The sequence below is a fragment of the Lagopus muta genome, chromosome 1 (genome assembly GCF_023343835.1).
Source record: "Lagopus muta isolate bLagMut1 chromosome 1, bLagMut1 primary, whole genome shotgun sequence".
Classification (NCBI taxonomy): domain Eukaryota; kingdom Metazoa; phylum Chordata; class Aves; order Galliformes; family Phasianidae; genus Lagopus; species Lagopus muta.
This window is the reverse complement of record NC_064433.1, coordinates 118,031,270-118,057,140: the sequence shown is the minus strand read 5'-3', so window position 1 is coordinate 118,057,140 and position 25,871 is coordinate 118,031,270. Positions and strand designations below refer to the sequence as shown.

At 35.7% G+C, this 25,871-nt stretch overlaps 1 protein-coding gene across 7 annotated transcripts in view; it reads left to right on the top strand.

Moving 5' to 3' along the window:
* The window catches only part of CNKSR2 (connector enhancer of kinase suppressor of Ras 2), a 208,296-nt gene that overhangs the window by 113,624 nt on the left and 68,801 nt on the right, over positions 1-25,871 (top strand). For all 7 annotated transcript variants that reach the window (XM_048955183.1, XM_048955191.1, XM_048955198.1 and 4 more), the window contains 4 exons: positions 7,014-7,147; positions 10,044-10,255; positions 14,312-14,401; positions 15,151-15,365. In XM_048955183.1, the coding sequence (XP_048811140.1) occupies positions 7,014-7,147; positions 10,044-10,255; positions 14,312-14,401; positions 15,151-15,365 (651 nt within the window). The remainder of the gene's footprint in view (positions 1-7,013; positions 7,148-10,043; positions 10,256-14,311; positions 14,402-15,150; positions 15,366-25,871) is intronic.

Genomic DNA, 25,871 nt, shown 5'->3' with positions numbered 1-25,871 from the left:
GGAAAAAGAATCTTCCAAAAAATCCTGTGTTCTGTGATTGAAGTAACATAGTGGCTGTTCCAAAATTACTTTTGTTCCAAATTCACATAATCATGTGCTTGGAAGTTAGTGAGAGAGGACAAAATAAAAATGATAGCAAACAGGAAAAAAGATAAAAGGAAGAGCAGTACTTCCATCTCCTTTGGAGTCAGAGGAAAATATGATAATTTGTTTTCCTATATTAGGATATCATGAAATAATTGAGGATGTTATAACTGTGCTGTCATCTCAGAGCTAAGTTAATTGAACCATATGTATAATTCAACGAACACAAGCTATAAAGACGTTATGACTCAGTATAATAATTCTGTTAAAGTACAGAATGTGAGTGAAAGCCTCAAGAGACTTTAGAATAAATTGGGGAGATGAAATTGTAATAAAATGTGGATTAGGATCTGGAAAAGTTTGCTGAGTTTTTTTCTTTGGCTCTGCAAATGAGGAGAACAGAGGAAAACGCGGTGTCACAACTTGCAATGACTGAGTTGGAAAAGTGTAAATTTGCCCCAGTGTAAGGGGGCTGACAAAAACAGAACTAAGAATTTGAAGCATGCCATCTGTGAGGATCTTTAATGGTTGTTAGAGCAAACGTAAATATTTCAGCTATTAAAATACGAAACACTGAGATTGAGAAACATTTGAAAGGTTTTAAAAATTAATTTTTGCTGAAAACGGATAGTGTTCAGCCATTGGTAAAATGAATTTTGCTTGTTTAGCTTATGATTCTATGTAGGAACATGAAGTTTGCCATTTGAAGCAGCATGAAAAGCTGAATTTCAGAGAGCCATAGGAAGTGTGCCTATAAACTGGGAAAAGCCTAGAGGAATCTTCCCGTTCAGGCGGTATGCAGGTGCTACCAGTATATCTTATCAATTTGGGGTGTAACTTGGTATGTCATCAAACCAGTATCCTACCCATTCTGTGTAGCAGTTCTGAAACTTATTGCCAGTGGCTTGATGTAAAGGAAAACAGTACAACTAGCTATGGCTGTGCTATTAACCATAACAAGTGTGTACGTACAAGTTCATTAACTCCATCTGTAAGGTCCACCAGTAGTGAAAGGAAAACATCCATTTTTTCCTCCCCCAGTGTCCTGATTAAATAAGGTGGTTTGGGTTTTTGCTTTCAGTCACTTGATGATTGTCTCTTTTAATATCTATCAGGTATACCACTTCTTGCAGTAATCAGAGTTCTCCCTTAACACACTTTGGAATCATGACAGAATGTTGGAAATTGAGGGATTTTCAGCCTATGTTGTTTTTTTCATTGCTTTTATAAAATCTGAATTAGACAGCTATGGCCTTGGAGAATTGTTTTTTTTGTTTTTTTTTGTTTTGTTTTGTTTTGTTTTTGTGGGTTTTTTTTGCCTTTGCAATGAAGATATTCATTAATATGGTATTGTACTACAAATATGAAGATGTTATGCCTGCAACGTAAGACCTACTAAATTTGCCTTTCAGTTACTTCCCCTGGTACACTGGTATTTCAGATTGCAATGTTAGTACTTCTGACTGTTACTGAATATGCTCAACAAAAAAAACAAGTTTCATCTTTTTTTTTTTTTCTTTTTTTTTTTTTTAACTTCTCTCATTCAAGATAGAGATGATTTAATTATCTTGGAACTTTCCATATTTTTGTCTGTCCCCGGAGCAATCAGCTGGCAGTTCAAAACATAATATAAATAAACCTCTTTTACTCTAGATCGTCTCTTTCATTTCTTCTTCCCACTTTGAGTTTTTCTTGGGAGGTTTCAAAGGAAGGCTCTCTGAAGTGCAGTTTGAACAAGGGGGAAGGTTCAGTGAAGAAGAATCTTAGATTCTCTAAGTTGGTATCACCATGATAGCAAAGCCTGCAAAGCCATCTTTTACTTCTGGAAAATGCTTTGTAATTATTCAAAAGAAACCAGACTTTGACTATGGTGTGAAGATGTTTCATCCAGTGTCTTGAAAAGGAATGGTCACGCTTCAGCTAATTTGGATGAAGTGCTGCCAGTTTCACTGATGTCAGTGAGGCTGGGGGCAGATCCAGCTGCCATCTTGTGTCTTGACTCGGAAAAAGCCTTTTGACTTCACTATTCTGATACAGTCTTAATCAAACTTATTTAAATGTCACATTTTGTATATTTAAAATAGTTCACTGTACTGTTATATATGTGATTAAATTTTACTGTTAAGAATTGCCACAACCTCAGCATCTGTATTATTTTAAAATAATCTTTATTTTCAATCTCTACACATCTCTACTATGCTATCTTCAACATTTCAGCCTCCTGAGAAGCAACAGTAACAGCAGAGTGCTTGAACTGAGAGAAAATCCTACCTTTATTATTATTTAGTATTTTTCCTCATTATATTGCTCTTTTCATTCCACTATAGGCAATGTTATGTTCTGTTTGAATCATATACAATTAGAATTAATGACTTTACACTTTTTAATCATTAAATTTGGATAAAATGCTAAACTGTTGGCTCTTCAGTTGCTTAGCTGTCTCTTAACTACATGGAAACTTAGCACTTTTTGCAATATTGTTAAAATTAATTTGGACTGGGTTTTTCTACAGAGTTTGAATTGGTTACAGAATTTCATTACTTCATGTCATGTTCATCTTATAAAAGTTTGTTATTGGAAACATTTTGTTCAGTAAATCATAATATCTTGGTCCAATATGAAAACATATATTAACAGTAAAATCTGTTTACTGCTGCAAATACTGTGTAAAGATATTACCACTTAAAATATTGTTTTGGTTTTGTTTATATTTTAAAAATTGTATGCCTTTATATGGAGCAATGTTTCTCAAACTGTATATTGCATCTACCAAGGGAGTTAATGAAAGGTTCAAAGAGTTTTAAAAAGCATTAAAAAGAATTTTAGATGGTATATATTAATTATTAATCACGTTCATTGTTTAGAGGAAAAAGAAGCCAATAAAAGAGAAAAAGCTGACAATCTCATTTTGGGAATGGGAAAGCAATGCTAGCTCCTCATACCAAGAAGGAGAGAAGGGGACCACAGGACTGACCTAACCAGAATAGGGCAGTCAGTATATATGCACTATCACTCAGTAATTATAGAAACTTTTTACTTATTTCTCTCTCATAGAAGAACTTTGCTGTTGTAAGTAAAGTTGTTTTTCTATTTTCTGGACAGCTGTCAATTTGGTAGAGGATCCATGATGACTAATAATTTTGAACGAGGATGGTGCATCCAGAATGTTTGAGAAACAATACTCCAAAGTGTAATGAATCATGCATATTGTTTTGGTCATTGGGGATTAACACTGTAGGGCTTTATGCGGGATATTTTTGAGGATATTCCAGTTCTGATATTATAACTTCTAAACTTTCTCCGTCAGGTTATTCCCATGGGTTAAGTATTTAAATCTGTGGTCCTGAAAACATTTTAGTTTTATTGCTGTTTCAGGATTCCCACTTGCCTAGCCAGCCTGCCAAAAGTGACTGCAGCAGAGGAAGTTCTAGTCTTTGAAAGAGAGTTAACTCAGTGATAATACTTATCTCCAAATCAGACATACTAGAATTGGAGTTCTATGATGTTCAGTGTGCCTACATGGCATAATATAGTCCACTACATGACTGCCATTGACATATGGGATAGATGCGATCTGATTTTCTTGTGGATGCACTGATTGACTTAAACTAAATGATTGGTGAGAATTGAAATGCAAAATGACTCAAGGGTGCACCTTGTACCCTGAAGGTTCTGAAAGCTCCCTTTTCAATAAGGAGGGCCTGAGACTTTTAATTCCATATGAAATGAAAGCTGAACTCCTAGATCCACGAGGTGGTAACTACTGCAATGTTCTTGGTGTGTTGAAGCTACTGTCAGGGGAGCACATCTGAATGTTTTCACCACGTTGCATTTCTTTTAAAAGAATTCACTGATTTATTAGGTTAAGTGATGGTTTAAAAAAAAAAAAAGTGATGGCGTGTTTTTAAATTTAGTTTTCTCCTTTTGTTCCAGTCTTTCTGGAGCAAAGCTTTTCTGCTTTTGTAGAAATAATCCAAAGAATTGAATTTGGCAGTGTGACTTAGATATGTAAAAGACGTGAAATACCCTAGTGTGTTTTGGGGTGATCCTAAAAGATTATGCTTTCTCTTGTACTAGATTTTATTACAGCTCCTCTTGGGAGCTTCTGGGCCCTGGGAAGATTTACCTCTATTGCAATTACATGAGATACCACAGTCATTAGAACTTCTACCAGCTACACTGTAATTCTCACTCCAGAAAACATGCCAGTATTTAACATAGGAACAGTCTGAGGGAAACTTTCTACCTTTAGAGCTCTATTTTTTTCTTGGTGTTCTAATCACCTCACTTAGCCAAAAGATGAGCCAAATTTTGCATTTCTCAAAAACATGCAACTTCCATTGATTTACAGTCTCCCAGCAAACTATTCTGGAGGGCAAGCCAACCAATATAGCTGGGCTGTGTACTTGCAAGATCTTGTGATGTTATATAGTGGAATACTCAGGTTTCGGCAAAACTTTAATCCAGAAATGAAACACATCTCATTAGCATTTAAATAGCTAAGCCCAGGTAATTCCGGGGAATTCGTTACCTGTGTCTTGTAGCCCCCCAGCAGCTGCTCAGAATGGGTGTGGGCTAATCAATCCATTGTAAGCCCAGACCACAGTTATACCCAGGCATGAATTTCCTTGTGTCGGAAAGCATAAATTCCTATTAATTATTGCTGTTAAAATTTTTTGTTTTCCTCTTCAGTGCGGAGAGGAGCAAATCCTCTCTCAATGCTCCTGTCAGTATGAGCTATAAACAGCAATGTTTTGGGCCTAAGAAGTGTAAACATGATCCTGGTAACAAAATTCTCTTGGCTTAGGAAAAAATAATTCTACAAACTGCTCAACAATCTGCAGTGTGTACTTACCATAATAATGCAAGGCATTGGAAAGGGAAAATAAAGGCTTTAGTAAGTGGTTCAAGAACATCTGTGGCTACTGTGTCACAGATGAAAATTTAAACAATAAGGTTTTTGTTCTTCTGAAGGAGTTTTCCTTGTTCGTTTTGTTGGGTTTTTTTGTTTTGTTTTGTTGGTTTTTTCCTTCTTCCCCCAGTTTTGCCACCACCTTCAGTCTTATTTTTGTAGATTTCAGTCTTCTGCTTGTTTTTATTGGTCGTAAAGTCTTTTACCTGTCTGGTTTTGTGTTTGTGTCTTTCTCCCTTTCTTCCTGTAAGTACTGGCTGTCTTTCACTGGTGTGTTTACAGAATACTCATATTAACTCTATTGAGCAACAAAAGAATTTAGCAGTATCACTGTTTATAGGGGAAAGATTTCTACACTCAGCAAGAGAATATGTTTCACTTTATAGACATCATTTTAAAAGTAGATGTAATAAGTTTTAATGATACATTTTTTAACATGAAGTTTATTATATTTGAGATAAATCTAACACAGCTCCGCTGCAAAACAAAACAAAAAACACACAACAGAATCCAATTAAAAGATGTCTGAGGTTTCCTAAGTGGCATGTGTTCTTCTTAAAATACAGTTTGTAAAAAAAAAAAATGATGTGATGGAGAATACTTGCTTGATGAACATAAATTTACAAGGGCTCATTACTATCTTGTGAAAGGACCGTGCTTTGAAAAAGTTCATGCTCTTGAGATTTTTTTGCAGTATAGGTACCAAGGTTAATATCTAGAAAATATAAACTGGTAATTCTCTCAGTGCTTTCTCTGTCATGCTCTGTTCTTCATAGTGCTGGCAGAAGGATCTTTCTGCACACCCATTTGGTCAGTGCTTAGAGCTCTGTCATAAATACAGTATGAAATATTTGTGTTCTCCAGCAATTCCTAACTTCAGAAATTATAGGTGTAGTGTACACTGTGTCTTCCCAAAACCTTTTTCTTCAGAGACTTCACTTCCGAAAAGATGCAGGAGAATGTACTCTTACAAAACAAAACTCAGTATTTCTTTAATATTATATTTAAATTTTAGGGTGCAAGCAGACAGTACTTCACTTGCATTTTCTTCTGCTTAAGTTCATCTATCAGACAAGCCAAGAAGCGTTAGGCAGACATTGTTAATTAGACTACAGCAGTCTACGTTTGCTTCTCATTTCGTTTTTATGTATTTGCATCTGTATAGAGAGTGCTAGGAAATTGTGCTACAATTTCCAGTCCTACAGTGATTTAATAAATTCTTCAAATGGATAATCATTATTTAGCTAGTCAAGATAGTTGAGTTGAAGGAGAAAATCATGCTTAATTTGAGAAAGAGGTAAAGATGTGATTAAGAGGAAGGGGCATGTTTGAATGGGAAAGATAGCTAGGACGCATTATTATTCTGCAAGAAGGGTACAGATTTTTTTTGGTTTTGTTTGTGTTCTTTTTGGGGTTTTTTTACCTGTGATTTACTTTGTGACAAGTTTACCTAGGAAAATGAAGAATAATAATAATTTCCAGTTTATTCAGTATCATAGCACTTGAGGATGCTGTACCTGACTTTACAGCACCTGCAGACAAAAACTAAAGCTTTTACAGCTAATTCTTAAGCTGTAGAACAGATGGGGAGAGACGACATTCAATTTAATGCCTACTTATGAACATTTACTGTAAACACTAGACTTTTTCTTTATAATGTTAGTTAAATTAAGCAATTCACTGGATTCTATATGCTATTTACTCATGAAGATTTCACTAGTGGCTCTACTAATTACTATTTTTATGAGCATTGGCAATAATCTTGCTGTGCAAAGGGGAAAAAAGTAAGATATGATCAGATGAGTCAATTTTATAAGCACAATACGTGTCCATTCATAGATCCGCATCCCTAAACAGAAGTGTTATTTTTTTCATTTTAAAATCATGTAAAAGATTAGAAGTGCTATTTCTTTAACTTTCTGAGCTGTAGAGATTTTTTTTTTTAGCTATTTCAGTTACAAGTAAATTATATTTAAGGATAACTGTGATTTTTTTTTCTCTCTTTCCTTTGAACCAGCCTCTTATTCCCAGAAGTCCTACAAGCAGTGTTGCTACACCATCCAGCACTATCAGCACACCTACAAAAAGAGACAGCTCTGCACTCCAGGATCTTTATATACCACCTCCTCCAACAGAACCTTACGTTCCCAGGTAAAAAGTGTTCAGTACTCTAATTCAATACTCTGTTCTCTCAAATGTAGAATAGTCTATTGCCTATTACACTGTTGTCCTACTTCAAAAGAGAAAAATTATCCAAACCCCTATATATGTAACTATGAAAAGAGTTTATTCCGTTGCCTAAGAGCTGTGATGCAACAATGGAGGCTGTGCTAAAAGCGAGAAACTTTGCAGCTTTGACAATGAAAGCGATGTTTTGTTCTGCTTTACTAGTTTCCTTTTTGAACATATTTCATTAGTGTATGAGCAGTTCTCAGGATTACATCTTAGTGTGGGATTCATTGACCTACCTTCACACGTTCCTAAATGATTCAGTAAAATTTCTTAATACACACGGATGTTGCTTTCTTAAAATTCTGAGAGAATTACAGCTGTATCCATAAGGACGGCAATAACCAGCCGGAAGCCTAAAGATGTATTTACAAGTGACCAGCATTTTTAATGTTTCTGTATCAGATGCGGAACATCCACTCAATGTATTTTTAGATTACTTTTTGCTGTTCTTTTAATTTACTTTCTTACAAACCTGTTAAGGGCACCACGTCCTTTCTTGTATCTGAATTTTCTGTACCTGAGTTTTCTGGTACCTGAGTTTTTCTTAGACTCTACTACCAGTAACTCTTCTAGCCAATTAATAAGATTTGTGACCTGATGCTGACAAGAATTTCCTGGGGGCTGTCCAAGAGTGAGGTAGATGGCAAATTAAATTGCCTTGTGGGGAGAAGAAATCATGATTCTGTGATTAATTCTTACTCTTCAGAGAGATGAAAAAACCTTCCAGGGCAAGAAAGTGACTTTCTATTTCATGATTTAGATGATACCATGGGCCTTTCTTAAGCTTTCATAAGCTGAATCTTGTTTTCCTTCCTCATCCCTACTTTATATGCTGCTTGGTCTGGTTTTATTTCTGGGGAGATTAAAAAAAAATACTGCAGAAAGAAACCCCAACCAAAACAGTCTTTGTTTACTTTTTGAATGTATAGTTACATGGCAAAGACCTGCCACTCTTGCAGCTAAAACTGTACTCTCCTGAAAGAAATAATGCCTTTGTACTGGTGCTAATCATATTTCCTACCTCAGAAATATTTCTGTTATTTAATAAGGAACACATCCTCTTCCTTGAAGTATTTTTGTTAGATATTCATATTTCAGCAGTCTTTAAGTTCAACTCTAGAAACTGGTATCTTCAGAATGCATTTTGACTATTTATTAATACCATCAAATAATGCTTATTAATTCACAAGTTTGGGCCAATTCTGATGAAACATGATAACACATATTAACACAAGGTTCTTTAAGCTACACATTTTTTATTTTGCCAGATAAATCCTAATGAACTGTAGTTCGTTTCACAAAGCTGCCACATACAGTACGGTGTTCCTGAATGATCTGTTTTGACATTTCATCAGGTTTTTTTGGTCTATGATTAACTATATTTAAGCATGTCTTTATTTTGGGTATTATCAAAATGTTCAGAATCCGTTTCTTAGTTTGTTGTTGCTGTTCCAAGGGGGAACTTTAAAAAGTAAAATGCCCACCATTTGTTCCTGGAATAGAATAAAAGATTTGACATTTTGATGTAAATTGTAAAACCCCAAACCCTGCTGTCCTAGTGGTGACACCCACAGATGCTACAGCTTCCAGCACAACCACACACAAATAGCAGGACCCTTCCTTTTCTTGTGATGGTTACTGACAGTTGCAGGTAGCAAATTAGTGCTTGGTCAAGTCTGTTGAATGCCTTTGGAAGATACATCAGTCTCCGTTGCTTTCCCGCCAGTGTCCCCTGTCACTGTCACAGTAACGAGCTTTCAGCCCCGTGGAGCTGTGCCTTTCCCCCTCATCAGCACCATCTCTGCTCTGGGAAAGCCTGGCAGAGCAGGTACAATGGATGGAGAGATTTTCTGTAGTTTCAGTGCCATGGCCTATTCAGGATGGCTCTTTCTTTTCCACCATGGCTGCTTGGCTTTGCTTTGTACTCATACAAGGTTACAGGGCACAAAGAGAAGTATGGGTCAGCTTTGTATTTACATGGTCTAGAGGGGCAGAAACTCTACAGTGAGGGCATGAGGCCACAGCTACTCTCTTGGCAGCCTCCCATGCATTTTGCTGCTCAGAAATTACTGTCTGATTAGGTCTTTTGCAGCCATCTCCAGGCACAGCCACACCAGCAGTTTTTCAGAGTCCTTCTTTACCTAGTGCAAGGAGAGGGTAATCTGCTTGGGGTTCTCTGTGTAGGTTGTGCAGCATGCTGCTTGCAATAAATTTCTGTCCTGGGACAGCAGCTCATGACAAAGTGTTATGCATTCTTTTTGTTACTGCACAGGTATATCTGTAACATCTTGGAGGCCCAAATTGGCTACTACAGAACTCTGTCAAATGCTTGTAGGTTCTTCTTGCTGAGAGGTTAATTTGTAAGAAACTAGACAGAATTTATCCACACTTACCATAAGACCATGTCTTAAAACTATTTGATTCAAAAATTGATTCAAAAAACTGTTTGATTTGGAAGTGCACATTTGAAAGTCAACATTATTTCCTTGCCCTAAGTTAGTAAGTGCTAGTATATTCCAAAAAAAATCATAAAAAGAATAGCTGCACATCAACTTTATTTGTATGATTCTTTTCTAAAGAAACCATTAAAATACAATCTGCAATGGAAGCAAATGAGCAAAGATGTAAGATAACTAGCGTATACATACATACGAATACATAATATGTGATCCTGATTTTAGCCAGTTGTATATATTTGCTGCTTGTGTGGCATGCTGACATTTTGACATTTTTAATTAAATATTCACGTTTTTAAAAATGAATGTCTTATTTAAATATATTATATAATATATAATATATCTTTTATTTACTGAAGGGATGAAAAAGGAAATCTCCCATGTGATGATGTTGGCAGACATACAGTGGGCAAACCAGTTCATACAGGATCCGAATCTCCAAACTCATTTCTTGACCAGGAGTATCGAAAGCGTTTTAATGTGGTTGAGGAAGATGCAGTGTTATACTGCTATGAGTATGACAAGGGAAGAACAAGTGGTCCTGGAAGGAGAGAGAGCACACCAACATACGGTATGGCATTTTGATCTGACATTATCACAGTTTGTTGATTTTAGGATTTTTCGTACATCTGGTCTTGTATTTAAGCACAAAAATAATTCCAGTGGCTATTGAATGTGCTGAGAATTTTGTACAGATTTAGTTTAATTTCTACATAAAAGCTTATTCTGTGCAAGCATTTATGTATTACTATTATAAGGATGGCAAATCCAGTTTTGTTTGGTGATTTTTCTGAATCTGCTTTTTCATCAGCTTTTTTATCAGCTTAATTTTCCAGATAACTTTTCAGTATCATTTTGTCAGAAAAACTGGCAGAAGGCCATGCATTTATGCTAAACACTCTCTATGAAATCATGCTCCCAGTGTAAGTGTTGGAGTAGCTATGTAGGAATTGCTAGGCCTGAATCAGTGTTTGAGTACCAAGTGAGAATGCACGGCTAACCAAGGGCACACTGGTGCAAGCAGTGCACCCGGGCAATTGGAAGAGGTGGACCCTGGGTGCATTCCTCCTCACTCTCATTTAAGGGTTAGCAGCCAAAGAAGCAGGATCTCTATTCAGAGATCACCCCTTCTGGGGACTTCACTGACCTTCAGAAATGGTAAGCCACTTGACCTTGTATCTTCTTCTGAACTATATCTTGACAAATGCCTTTAAAGTGTGTTCAAATTGTGGTAGAAGGGAATATAATCACCTTCCTTTGCTCCACAGTAGCATAGGTATAGTAATTCTGCATTAGAAAAAATTTACCAAAGTAATTTTAAAGATCAAAACTTTTTCAGATGAACAAGAAGATGGTATTCTGTTTTCATGCTGTACTATGTTCTAAAACTCTCTTATTCTTCTCTAGTTTCAGGAATGAAAAATGACTGATAGTATGCTTTTTTGTAAGGCTGTTTTAATATTCTCTAACTTTTTATGAGAAATGATGACTTGCTATATATAGCAGTCCCCATTTTATAAGGCTGTGTGTTGTCCATGTAAGAATTTTGTATGTAAATGCACATGCATGTTCATGGTACTTACATGTCTTCGATTTTCACTTATTTATGGTGAGAACACTGAAACAATTTCTAATGAGAGTTTTGCTCCTCAAAGCTTTGTTCTCCAGATTATTTTCATTTTGAATCTATTGGAATACGGCCTTTACCTAGCATTTTATTTGGGCTTTGGACTAGGAAAATTGGTTTCCTGTTGCTATACAAGGAATTGTTCAGTGATAGAGTTGTTAGTACATGGGAGAAAATTAAGAGGAAATTTTGTTTTTATAAAAGTTATTTTGACAGTCCTTGTAATAGCTCAACACATGCTTGAATGTTTTTTCACCCCATTTGCTGTTATTTCAATTATTAAACTGAGCATAGGCTGCATCTTGGAGTTGTTATAGTAATCCTGACATCATATCCCTTTGAGAAGATGACAGGCTTAATCTATGAGGAAGAATATATTTGGTACATCATGCAGCCAAGATCCAAAATCACCTGGGAACCATGATACAAATTGAGCTTGAGCTGTGTAAAGTATCCTCGGGACTTTAAGCAATGTGCTTGCATTGTGCTTGCACAATATTAAAGGATGTGTTTTTATAAAGTGCACTTGTTCCACACAGCCACACAATGCTCCTGCAAAATCCTCAGTATCCTTTTGATTTTGAAGTGCTTTCAGATGTTTTTTAACCATGCCTATATTGTATGAAATAAATGAAAAGTGTTCAAAGTTGATATATTAATTTTATTGCTCCTGTATTTCAGTTGGTGGATGTAGTCAGTTCCATTAACAGAGATGTACTCTCTGTTCCAGATGTTAAATTTTAATACTAGTATTCTAGAGGGAGAACAACACTTTGTTCAAGGACTGCTGAATCCATTATTTTATTACAGGATAGCTTTTGTAGCATATTTTCCTATTAGCTGAAAGGGTTATAAATACATGGATCTAAGACCACTGAAAATCAGTCACTTTTTTAACACACTTCTTATACAACATTTCACTTTTAATCTGACTTCTTTTTTAACAAATTCACATCACAGAGTCTGTTCTCACTTAAGTACATTTTCTAAAATTATTACCATTCCAGCATTAAATTCACAAGTTTCGCACATGCCATTTGTTAACATCAGATTGGCGGCTAGGCATAACCTAAGGATTTCACAAAAATCTAGTAAATAACATCCCTCTGGCTTACAGTAGCCTATTAAAGAAGGCCAAACAGAGTTCTGAGAAATAGAGAAATAGTTGTTTTCAACATATACTCATCATTAATTATATGGTGGCATTAATTTTCTTTAATACTTTTCAGTCCTCCTTTGTGAGAGTTAACAGGGTCCTCCATGACTCCTCCAAGAGTCAACAGACTCTTTGAGGAGTCTGTTGGCTTCTTTCAACTGTTAACAAAGAAACTTCTCTTTCGTATTCTTACTGGCTTACAACTGTTGTATAATATAATTGCTGCTAGTTGGCCTTGAAATGCTTCAGTTTGCATCCCAGCAATGAAGTTTTCCTGAGTGTAGTCAATAGGCAAAAGAGGTTCAGGGGCTTCACATGGGCTAACGTGAAAGAGATAGTAGCAGCAGCAGACAAATGAAGATCAAGTTTAAGGAAAGAAACAAATTTGTTAATTGCAGTTTGGCTGCCAGACAGAAAAAGAATGTAGATAAATTTAACAGCTAGAGATATTATGGAAAAGTTGTTATGACTATAGCTTCTGATAATAATCACAATTTACATGATTTTCTACTTATTGCAGCTTTCTGATTTTGCAAGTGCTTGCCATAGCATCCTGTGAATTTATTCTAACATAGAAGATAAGGTCGTATTTCTAGAAAAAGTGACCAACATCTTTCTTATCAAGGATAATACATGTGCACTCATGAAACAACTTCTAAATGGTGTACTTCAGATCTCAATGACTTCAAACACACTTAATGATGTGCCCATAATGAATAAACTAATTGATAAATAGGGAATTAAGCATAAGCATTTTGTATTCTCAGTAATTATGTATTTGTGAATTGATCTTGTTGTCTGTAGAGAACATACTCATTTTTTTGCCATGTTCATTACAATATCTTAAAAATTTTAAAGACAAAAACAACAAAACACAAAAACAGCATATCATTATGCTGCACGTGCATGGTAGTGGTGAGCTTCCCATGGATGCCATTATTCATTAAGTAGACACATTTGAATATTTGTTTTCATCGTAATCAAGTATCTTCTTTTTCACTGCATCATGGATTTAACATCAAAAAAGCAGAATGAAAATGACGACCTTTATGTCAGGAGTTTTCCAATATGTAGCTAAAAAAACTTCTAATTTTTTAATTTTAAGCTCTAATACTTTTCAAAACAAAATATTTTCCCTTTATTTTCTGTTAGCAGTAGATAAGAGCAAAGACTGATTTTGTTTCTGAAAAAAAAATCAGTATGTGAGATGGACATTGTGCCATTTGCCATGCCACTTTACATGGTATTTTTTTGCTTCTGCATGCGACCTAACTTGCTAAAAACTGTAGCTCACTTTAAGTAATCCCACTAAGTTGCATTGCACACTTTCACTGAATTTCCAGCTGTATTTGTGGAAATCTTAAGCAGAAATCGTAGTTGACATCTTTTAAACATCCCAGCAAAAATGCTATTTGTAAAGGTATCTTAGTGATGTGATTGTGATTCTCTTACCAACAATTCATTCTGTATATGCTTTAAAACAGTTTTCTATATGTGTGTGCCAGGGGCTTTTAGAATAACAAACAGATATTGTTAATGAAAAGCAAACTACGTAATTTCAGTGTGTTTCTCAGTCTCAAGCATCAGTTTGGTGAGGATTTTGTAGGGCACTGGATTTATTTTCTAAAGTTAAAAAAAAGAAATCCATTAAATACTTTTAACTGCTTCTTGCCTGTTAAAGAAAACAGAACTTAATCTCTGGTTCAGAGGCTATGCTGGATCCTCTTTCATAAGCAATGCTGTAGAATAGCGGCTTAACACTTAATTTCTTTTTTTCTTTCAAGAATGTTACTTAAATATTGCCTTTTGATGCATGATCTCATTTTTTTCTCCTCTGTTTCTAGGGAAACTAAGGCCTATTTCTATGCCAGTAGAATATAACTGGGTCGGGGATTATGAAGATCCCAGTAAAATCAAACGAGATAGTAGGAGAGGTAAGTGATCTGGTCATGTCTTGTACAAGGCATTATGGGTTTTATCATGCTTCAAGCAATGCCACAGGAGGTATGAATACCAAATGTATACATGAATATAAGGAAAGATCAGACGCACTCATGAAAGAATCACAGAATCACAGAATTGTAGGCGTTGGAAGGGACCTCCAGAGATCATCAAGTCCAACCCCCCTGCCAAAGCAGGTTCCCTACACCAGGTGTAGAGACAGACATGTAAAGACATGTCTGAGTTTTCCTAAATTTGTAACCATTGGTTCTACCTTGGGAGATCCCTCAGATAAAAGCTGGTAGCTACGGGGATAATTTCAAAGGAAAGTATGGATGATACAGTGAACAAGCTTGGGCTGAACATTCAAAGCAGGTTACTTGTAAATGTATGAGCCCACAGTCAATTGTATTAATCTAGGATCTGTTTTTTAAAAGAAGATTATAGATATAAGTGTGCCACTGCTGATTTCTTTAAACCTTCAAGACAACATCAGCATTTGCTTATGTGAATCTTTATGTGAGTTTTCTTTTCATTGTCAGCAAAACTAGAAACCTGAAAAAATAATGAATTTCCCCTTCAGATCGAGATTCAATATCTTCTTGCTATATCCACCAAAGAAACAAATAAGTTTTGCTAATGAAGAAGTCTTGAAGTCTTAAAATTGACAGCAGATCTTCTTAAGAATATTATATATACCTAAAAAAAATCATAATTATGCTTTGCATTACTCTTTCAACAGAAAATTCATTGCTACGCTATATGAGCAATGAGAAAATAGGCCAAGAAGACTACATGTTTCAAAGGAATAGCAAAAAGGATACCGGAAAAAAGTCAAAAAAGAAAGGAGACAAGGGTAATAGTCCTAGTCATTACTCGTTGTTACCTAGTTTACAAATGGATTCATTGAGACAAGATGTCATTGGCACACCTGGACCAGAGACCACTTTGTACCATGTGAGTAAAAATAATTTTAAAGGAACCTTTTGCTCTATGCTTGCTATGAGAGACTGTCATGTTTTTGTAGAGGTGTTGAAGACTTTTTTTGACTGGTAATCTTGCAGTTCTGGCCTTGTTTCCTGACCTTCTGATAATAATTTGTTTAAAGCATGCTATTTAGAATCTTCCCATTACAAATGCGGAACAGGCACCTATAACACTGTAACTAGAAGATCTTATGTTTGAAATGTAGTCTGGTATCTCTGTCTTGACTTATTTTGCTACTGATGAAAAGGAAAGAAGCAGTTTGACTGAATGTATTTCAACACAGTATGCCAAGTCACATTAGATAACTCCTTTACTATAGCTATTGGAAAGGCCTGTTAATGGCAGGAAAACTTGTTGTGGAGATATTTGTTTTTCCTTTGAGGTGGGGAATGCCCTGTTGCATACTGATTACATGTTGTATGCGTAGCTGTTTTTAATACAGATAGAATAATAGATTTCAGTAACTTGAAAGTCAATTGGAAAGGAAAGAGTCTTCTGAAGGGAATGTAAAATGAGAATTCCAGTAACTTCCTAGTTTTCAAATGTGTCTAGAAAATGTAGGTTGACAGTCACAACATATTTTAGATATGATGTTCAACCTCATTAAATCATTTACGTTTTAGACCTGTCATCATAGAGTAATACACACACAGTTATACAGCAAAACAATAGAAATAATTGTAGTTACCTTCCTGAACTAGCACAGAGAATGTGATTTAGATTGCCAGTGTTTAAGGGTAGCAGCACTGTGGGGGGCTTACCAAGAACTTTGCTTTGAAAAACTAACAGCTAGATTTCCATTGAACATGTAAGATCCAGGTAACTCTTGTCTTAGAAGCATTATAAAACACTGCTACAAATTGTTGTGTAATAGTTGGTGTGGATTAATTTAAAATAATAGAGTTTTTAAATTCCTTTAAGCTTTTTGAATGGTGGGCCCACTGGGTTCCAAAACTGCTTTTTGCACTACATGTATAGGTGAGTGATAAATTTCAGAAATTATGTCATTATGTCATTAATTATTACACTGTACTTCAATTGACTCAGGTCTCCAGATGTGAAAAGGTTGTTGCTTTTCTTTTTTTTTTTCTTTTTTCTTCTTTTTTTTTTTTAAATAATTAAGGCACGATGTTAAGCTTTTTTCTTATGTTATTTTCAACCATTTTACACTTATAGCAAGTTGGAAATCTGACTGTGAAGAGATGTCAATTTGCAAAGGCAAACTGATGTATAGGTGCATAATGCAAGAGGCAGAGGAGTTTTTAAGTAACTGTCTGTCCTCTTTGCAATGTATACAGTCTTTTGTATAAAAAAAACCTAATCAGTCTGTGAGACCTTGAAATCAAATATTTACAGAAGAAAATTGAAAAGTTATTTGTGTAACAGAGGCGTTCTATTCTGTAAAGAACAGTATGGTAAATTAGAAATACTCTTCATGTTTTGAGAGAATATTCGTCTCTCAGTGGCATTTCTTTGTTAGTAAATATTGAATTTCTTGTCTACAATGAAACTTTTTTTAATGTCGTCTTCATTTTCCCTTGGCTGCCTCTATTATCTATTATCTGTTTCCAAAATCTGTATGAATAAGCAATATACACAGATACTGGAAAACTCTTCAAAATTCTTGTGTGAAGGTTAGTGAGGAATAGCAACCACGACTGACTACCAGCATTCTTCATGCAGGTTGGACACTCATCTGCAAAATGCACCTTAACTGTTAACGCCACAATTTCCACCACCATCTGATAATCCTTTTTGTGGATCATTACCACAAATGTGTATCTTCGTAATGCTATTAAATCTTCTTTTTGCTTCTTTTTTATTTTTGCTTCTTTGCTATTAGAGCTTCTTTTTGCAAGTTTAGTGGGAATTCATTTACTTATAAACATAAATAAAAGTTATTTGTTCTTTAGAATGGAAATCAGCATTGATCTGCACACTGGTTTTGGAGCGGAATGTGTGAAGTAGGAACAGTAATAGGAAGCTTGGGACACTGATTTGTTCACAGGACAAATGGAAGGAGCCCTTCACAAAGCATTCACAACCTTATAGTGCCCTATCACAGGAAGCATCCTGGCTGCCACCATGCAATGCAATACAGTTCCCTGTTTATGGTGGTGCCACCTATGCATATGGGCTTAGAAAATCCTAATCTAGGTTGCAGAAAGGTCTGTGTTTCTTTGCCACGTAGAAGAACATATTTGCACTCTGGTCTGAAATAAGGATTTGCTAATATCAGTTACCTTGTTTTCATAAAGATTTTGCATTATCTGGAAATGGGAGTCTCTGGATGAGCACGAGTTCAGTGCAAGAGGAATGGTGATAACTCCAGAAACTGTACTAATAGTAGTAAAATGTACTGTTGTTTTTTACGTTTGCTTTGGTTTTGATTTTTTGTTTTGTTTGTTTTTAAGAAGAAAATAGATGTTTTCATCATACTAGAATTTCAGGTGAAGAGAGAGTACTGTGACTCCCTGGGGTGCAAACCACAAGCCAGTGGTCTTTCCTTCCAGGTATCTGTAGATGAACATATCTCCTCAGATCCAGAAATTAAAAAATACTTCACCAATCCCTGGTTGTTCTTTATGTTAAAAGATTTCATCTATTAGCCTGTGTTCACGTTCTGCTTCCAACATTAGATATCATTGTAGCTTTGTCCTCTAGGTTTAAAGGTCTTTTGTTACCAAGTTTTATCTCCCAGTTAGAAACTGTCAGGTTATAATCAAATCCCTTTGTATCCTAATTTTGCTTGAAAGGAATAAATATCCATCCAGGGTTTGTTATTAGAGAGGATGTTTTCACACATCCTTTTGTCATTCTCATGATTCTTTCAACTCCTCATTTTTCATCTCAAAGTACACTAAATGTTCATCCTCAAGTCTGTATGCAAGAACAGGACATAAAAATCCAGGACTGAGCTACAGGAAAGGAAAGTGACTTTTCTATTCCCATTCACTACTTCTCTGTTTAAATATTAAAAGGTGTTTACTGATTTTAGCCATAGTCTTGGCATGGAAAACTTTACTGCCTGGTATTCCCAGTCCAGTGAGTTATATCTGGTAGTCCTTGTTCTTGTATGCTTGGCCATGGTGAGACATAGAACTTCTTGGGTGTTCTTTTTGAATAATCAGTGACTCTAAAACAGCCCCAAATATGAAGTGCCAGAGAGTAAGGTCTCTGGATGTTTAGATGGGTCCTTGTGATTCCCCATTCTGCATTATGGAATACTGAAGCTAATAGAAGACTGTGATCTGCTGTGGAATGAAAATTCTGAAACATTTGATTTGAAATGATGCAATTTCTGTGTAAAATTAAAAACACACAGTAACTCTTTCTATCTTTTCTCTTTTTTTCTTTTTTTTTTTTCATTCAGAAAATGGAATGGAAACCATGCAGCTCATTTAGCGTTTGGGTCTCATCCATGTCATTCTCTGAGTTTCAGTTCTGTGTTATCTTTATTCAATAATAATAATTTCATTATTTTGGAGGCCCTTGGTACAAATGTTAAATAATTTTGGATTATTCAGTTAATGACTATTTCCCCTAAGGATTCCAGGTCTCCTTCCTTTTGAGTTGTGTAGCCATTTAGGTATGCAGGTTAATATGCAGGTTAATATTTCTTTTTTTTCTTTTTTTTCTTGTTTTTAACTATGATTGTTTTGCACAGGAAAATCAGGTTTTACAGTTACACTGACTTTAACTCCTTGCTTCTACTGTGCTTATGCATGATTCTGAAAAGGAAAATCTATGATCAAAAAGCTACCCATAACCAAATTGTTATTGTTTTTTGTCCTGTAGACAAAGTGAAGGGCTTGGAAAAAATTGCCATGGTGATTCTTTAGTGTGTGGTGGTTGTTTATTAGCTGAAAATTGTCATTTGAAGGATGCCAGCTGATTCAAAGTAGGTTTCCTGTATTCTGAAGCAATCACAACAATATAGTAGTCTAACATTTTCTTGACCATCAGTATACTAAATTTCCATTAAATTACTGGTTTTAGGAATTCTTATGACATAGACCTGCTGTGATGATCAAAAACATTGTAGTCAAAGGAGCATTTCAGTAATGGCCTTAAAAAATGAACTGCTTCTATCTGTATCCACAGAAAGTAACCGATATAAACAGTATAAAAGCAAAAACAAAAACAAAACAAAACAAAAAAGCAAAAAAAAAAACCAAAAAAACGTGTTATATCTGTGAAATAATCACCTCTTGTATCTGCTTGCAGAAATTTTAAATTCTCATATAGATAGTCTCTGTTCCGCTTTGTTTTGTTTTGTTTTTCCATTGCAGGCAACACTTCTAGCATACACTGATTTCTAGGCAAGTTGTTTCTGCATTCTATTCTCTTTTTCAAAACTGCTGAAGAAATACTAACATGGAGCATTAATGTTTTTATTAAGCCAAGGCAAACTTTGAGCTCCTGCTAATCTAGTGTGCAAACAGGTGTTCAGACTGATCTATTACTGTAGATACAAAACGGTGCAGTTAAAATTGTCTTGGACCTTTGGGGCATAAGAGATGAAAGCTCTGACACATGATTATAGTATTTTAAGTTCATTATATTATTCTATATAGGAATTTCCTTGGTACATTGTGCTTTGTTTTTGTTACAGGAAAATAATGTGGTTATTTAGTAGGGGGATTATGTCATGAGTCAGAAGGAGTTCTGCGTCAAGTTAATAATAAAGCCCTTATCCAGATCCATACGCTTTCCTGTTAATCTGGGAATAATGCTGCTATAGAAAGAGAAAATTGCATGTAGCAAAGGATTATACAAGAAAAAACAGCCTTGCTTACAAACTGTTTTCAAATGTACACCAGCAAACTTACATTACTGCCCTTTTTCCCTCACCATTCCTGCCTCCTATCCCTTTACCTTTTCTGATGTATGCTCATTTATTAATGTAGGTATCAGCAATACTTAAAGAATTGCTTGTCACAGGAAAAAGAACCAAAAAGAGGTTTTTATCTTCTTGCTTTGCTGATAACCAGTTTATTTAAAATTGTTTAAGCTAGGTATTAATTTCTTGGTGACTTGAATTGTACTTGAAAGTAAAGTTAGTTTATTAGCAAGAATTACTCTCTGAGGATCACACATCAGTAACAAGTGGTTCAGGATCAGATGCAGGAAAGAAATTAAGGATTTGTTTCATTTTGCTGAAGGTATTTTTTAGGGTCACGTACGCGTGTACATGCATTACGTTTAATGTCTCAGTTTTGCTTTAAATAAAGGAGAAATAAAATGAAAGTCACTTTTTTTTCCCCTTCAAATTCAACTAAGTTTGTGCACATTTAACAAACCTACTTTCTTCTCCTTTAGCAATGTGTAACTCCTCACATGATTGGCACACATGTCGATGGCTCTTAAATCTAATCAATAATTTCAGTAGTTGTTGTGATGGGCACCTACAGAAGGCCGTGCACTCTCCCTTCTACTTTCCCTGGGGGGACACTGAGGCGATGAGTTTGAGGGATTTAGTGAGGGTTGTAATTTCAGTCTTCTTGCGACTTGTCATGAGGTACTCGTGTGTCTGTACCAGTTCAATCCAGTGTGTTTGCTCAGCAGATCTGGTGGGTTGCATCTGCCTGAACAAGCAGAATTCAATTGGTTGCAGTCATCTCACTGAACCTACTGTAAATGAAGAACATTTGTTTATGAGTCTGTTGCGAAAATCAATTTTTAGCTGATAATGAGATAAATTGGAAATTGAGGCAGTAACTTTTAAGAAAAATAAGGTTTTTTTCTACTTGGGTGATACATATTTCCAGATACTTCATGCTTCCCACCCAGCAAAAAATACAGGAAAATGGTTTTTATAAATTCAATTCCAAATGTGCATATTTGAATGCTATCAGTATAGAGGACAATTTATCCAAAGTTCCTCATTTTGAAAACTTTAAAAGCTACTTTGTCTAAGCTGTTGTTTTTCACTTTTCTTATTCTTCTCTGCAAAAAGCCTGAAAGGAAGGAAACTTGAATGTGAAGTGCATACATCTTTTATAAAAAATCTTGAATCCAATAGGCATGTATTTATGAAACCTTTTAATTGTAGTATAAAGAGTGCAGAACGTATGCATATGAGTTCTCTAATAAATGTATGCACAAGCTACCTATCAATTTGTTGCAGAAGTCTTCTGAATAGAAATGGTGTCTAATAAACACTATGTAATGGAAGGCAGTCTACAAGAAAAATAAAAGCCACAAAAGAAAGAAACTAGCAGCTTGTTATAATTGTAAGCACTGCAGCATTTAAAGATTGATAAATGTTTGGTTTAGATACTTGGAAAAAATGTTTGGATTAGATACTTGGACAAAAAAAAAAAAAGTACTTCAAAGAAAAAATTGAAAATTCAATTGCACAGATTTTAAGTAGGTGTCTGATATCTAGAATGCCATTACACCATTATGACAGATGGAGTTGGTACACTTTCTCCTTTAAATTGTATGTAGTCCAACTACAGCAGTCTTTAAAAATGAAGGTTCTCTTTTTTTTCTCCCTAATTTCACATTATGTACAATCAGGCTGTTGGTTACTGTAGAAGTAGTCCAGCCATTAGTATCAAAGTCCAGTTTAACTTAAGTGCATAGTGAAAAATATTTTCCATAAATATATCCTTTTTTTTTGTTGTTGGTATTCAAAATAACGTTGCTTCTTCTCCATGATTTTTTCACTTCCATTTAAATATTTTATTAATACAATACTGAACTTGCAGAATGGCTATGGTTGAGCATGCATCTACTGTCATTAAAGGAAGCCTTAAACGCCTTCTTTAAAATAAACTCATAAGAAATAATTGATTAAAAAAATGATGCTTGCTGAGTTAAAATTCATAAGCACTGTCAGTTGTATATTTTCAGCTAAAAAATTCCACTGTCCAGAAATTAAATGATGTTCATAAAGAGTTTTTTAAATAGTTCATAATTGTGAAAAAAATCAGACTGCCTACTACCATAGAAAGAATTATATAGCCCTGCTTCTGTTAGAAATTAGCTTCTTTGCAGTCTAAGTACAATTTTATATCCATTTGTTTCCAGTATAAAGGCAGGAAAACAGAAACTTCAACTGGAAATAGTATATGTACTGTTAAAATTCATGAGCGAAGAGAAGTTGAAAAATTGAAATATTTGTCACTATGTCTAGACTGCACAAAAGTACTCTGTGAAGTTGTGCTCCAAGTAGATTCCCAGGCAGGCAGCTCAGCAGGACAAGTCAATAGTCTGAACTTCTGGCATGTCTGATCTCTTTTCAAGTACTCAAATGTTTGTAAAGATCCAGGACAGCACAGCTTGACTCTGGTCAAAATCAAACAATGGGATATCCTTCTTTGAAGGTGACCAGAGTAGATACTATATTGACATTCTATTCTGTAATGCTGGTCCTATTTTACTTCATTTTCTGTAGCCTTATGAGGGTGAATGAGAGCACTTTGGCCTGTCCTACAGCTTCAAGTCCTTCTTAATTTTCTCATCAATGGGCATGGAACATGGAAATAAGTCTGCACCAGTATCTAGATCCATGTGTGTGAAAGTAGAAGGTGCTTAACATTCTGCAGTAGAAACAGAGTTGAGTAGGCTTATGAAGTTATAGAATAACATGAAATTCTTTCAAAAACTTCAGAGGCAAAGGTGCTGGTAAAATTATTCACGTATACAGAACACCCAATTTTGCTGTAGCATCATAAGCATCTAGCTCGTGTCCATTTCTCATGTCAACTTCCTCTAGTATAGCCCATAGAAGAACTTCTGTAATAAGAGACAACTGGAAAGAACTGTAATTAAAAAATCAGTAAGGGTAAAAAGGACAAGATAAAGAAACAGAATGGAGAACTCGTATCTAGTGTCTTCATGAATCTGGGGCCATTTAGTCTGGAAAAAAGGAGGTTGAGGAGAGACTTCATGGCTCTCTACAGCTACTTGAAAGGAGGTTGTAGGTAGGAGGGTATCGATCACAAATAAACAGCCTCAAATGAACCAGAGAAGGTTTAGATTGGATATTAAGAAGAATTTCTTCACCTAGAGGATGCTTATTGTAACAGGCTGCCCAAGGAAGTGGTGGAGTTGCCATCCCTGGAGAAATAGAAGAGACATATGGATGTGGCAATAAGGAACATATCTTAGTGCTGGGACCCAGTAGGTCAGGTTCATTTTGCAGTCTAGATGATCTTTTCCGAGCAAAACGATTCCATGTTTAAGAAAAAATAGTAATTATGTTGTTAATTACAGAAGCCCATATGAGCCTGCATGCTGCACACATAAAAATCTGTTCCAGTAGAGGTGACCCACTGTTTCACAGCTGTTATGATGGCACTGTTGCTGAAATGCACCACCCTCTACCTTGCTATGTTCACATCCACTGATCGGTCACCATAAACATTCAGCAAGCCACAATGAATGTCAGCAGGTGCCATTTTTTCTGCATGAAGGAATTCAGTGACATACCTTTGCTTCATCTTCACTTCCATGTCAGCTGTCGTCTCGTCTGACTGCCCCTCTGCTGCCATCTTTCACATGGCTACAGAATGTAGAGGAATATTGGTGGGAGCCTCTACTGCCATATCACCAGCATCTGCCTCTCCCTTGTGGGCCAGCATAATCAAATAAGATGCATTACTTTCACCTCTCATATTAAACTCCATGATCAAATATGGAATTGTTGGTCCTCATCAGTAGAAGGTGGTAAACTGAGTGAGTGACTGAGCAGTTGCCTTAATTCTAAGAAAAAATGTTGGACAGAGGAGAGGAAAAGGAACAAAATTATGATTAGTCTGCCAGAAAGTGAAAGGCTTAATTCCTAGTGAATTTGCCATAAGATAAAAATAAGTATGACAAAAACAAACAAAGAAGAAAAAAAAAAAACGGTATGAGGTGCATAGGGGAGGGCTTCAGAAGATCTCTGCTCCAGTCTTCAGCTTAAAGCAGATGAGCTCCAAGGTCAGGCAAAGCTGTTCAAGGCCTTGACCAGTCAGATCTCGAAAACCTCCAAAAATAGAGACTGCACGAACTTGTGGCCAGTCTGTTCCATTGCTTGGCTGTGCTCATGGTGAAAAAAAAAAAGTTGGAAGTGAGTGATAAAATAGAGATTTCAGTAGTAAATTAAATAGTAACTTGCCCAGATGTAAGGCATCGTTTCTGATGTAACACTGCTGCTTAATTGAAATAATGTTGTGAAAGAGTCTCAGTGATCTTACATTTGTTCTGACAGTTCTAGATTTTCACTCATTTGACCTCAAGATTTAAGAGAGTGGATGTACAATGCGGCTTCTACAGTTTGTGCATACAGTTTGTGAAATAGTTTATATCATCAGGAGGGATTTCTAAATTATTTTAAATATATGGAATATTACCTGCATTCTTCCCAAGGAATGTTATTGCTGTCACTGATGAGAGAATACTTGCATATCTGCATTGCTTTTCTTTAAAAGAACCAGTTGAAACTATGAGTTTTCTCTTCTTGGGGAACTGCTTGCTAAAATGAAAATTGAAGGTAGTGGATATGGGAGATTTTGCATCTATTTCTATATGACCTGTAATCTTTAGTAAAATCTAGAATCACTGTTGCAGCAAAGCATTGTGGAGATTGGTTCATGGGTCGTCATGAAGCACAAATGGACTCTTGTAGAAAATGTTCTACCTTAAATTTACTCTGTTATCTTCTCTCACTTCTGACCATGAGGAAAAAAATGGCCTGTTATAATCTCTTTCTATGATGAAGCTGGGAAATTCTTCAAAAGTGAGGCTGTTAGTGAAAAGGTCATCTAGTCCAACTTTGCCAGTATAGATTTATCCCCTACTGCATATGATATAATGTTCTGAAAGTGTAATTTTGCACTGTCAAGAGATGTAGATCTATAGACCAATAAATCTTCCAGCTCAGAACATTTCCTAATTTCCTTTCACATCCCTGTTCTGTGTTGGTATTTTTTGTTTGTTTTGTTATCTATTTCATTTAATCATTTTGTGTTGCATCCTGGCTTTATTTCCTGATAGAGGACTTATGCCTTTGTAGGTATTAGCATTGTTAGTGCACCAGCAAGCTGCATTAACTGTAGTTGGTACAATCACAATAGCACAGTTGAGAGATTTCTTCTAATGCAGAATAAGTGATTTAGTCCCTCAATTATTCCCCTTTGATAAAGAAGAGATTAAGCATGGCATGTTGTAGCAGAGAAGCATTTGTTAGCCTTTGCACAGAGGGGACCCAGCATGAGTTATTACCGCAATATTGTGGGGAGTGTCACATCTATGAGAAGAGAGATCTAGGTCTTGACTTCTCAACTGGCTCCTCTCCATACTTCTTTTTGTACAATGGAAAGACCACGATTATGAAAGCAGTGAATCAAGGACACTGACTGGCATGCGTCATGAAATCTGACTTTGTTAACATCTGAATGTTGCTTCAACTAAGGGGGAGCAGATGCCCCTTTCAGAGCACAGTTTTATCAAAATGCTTTGACAAGCAATGCAATTGCTTCT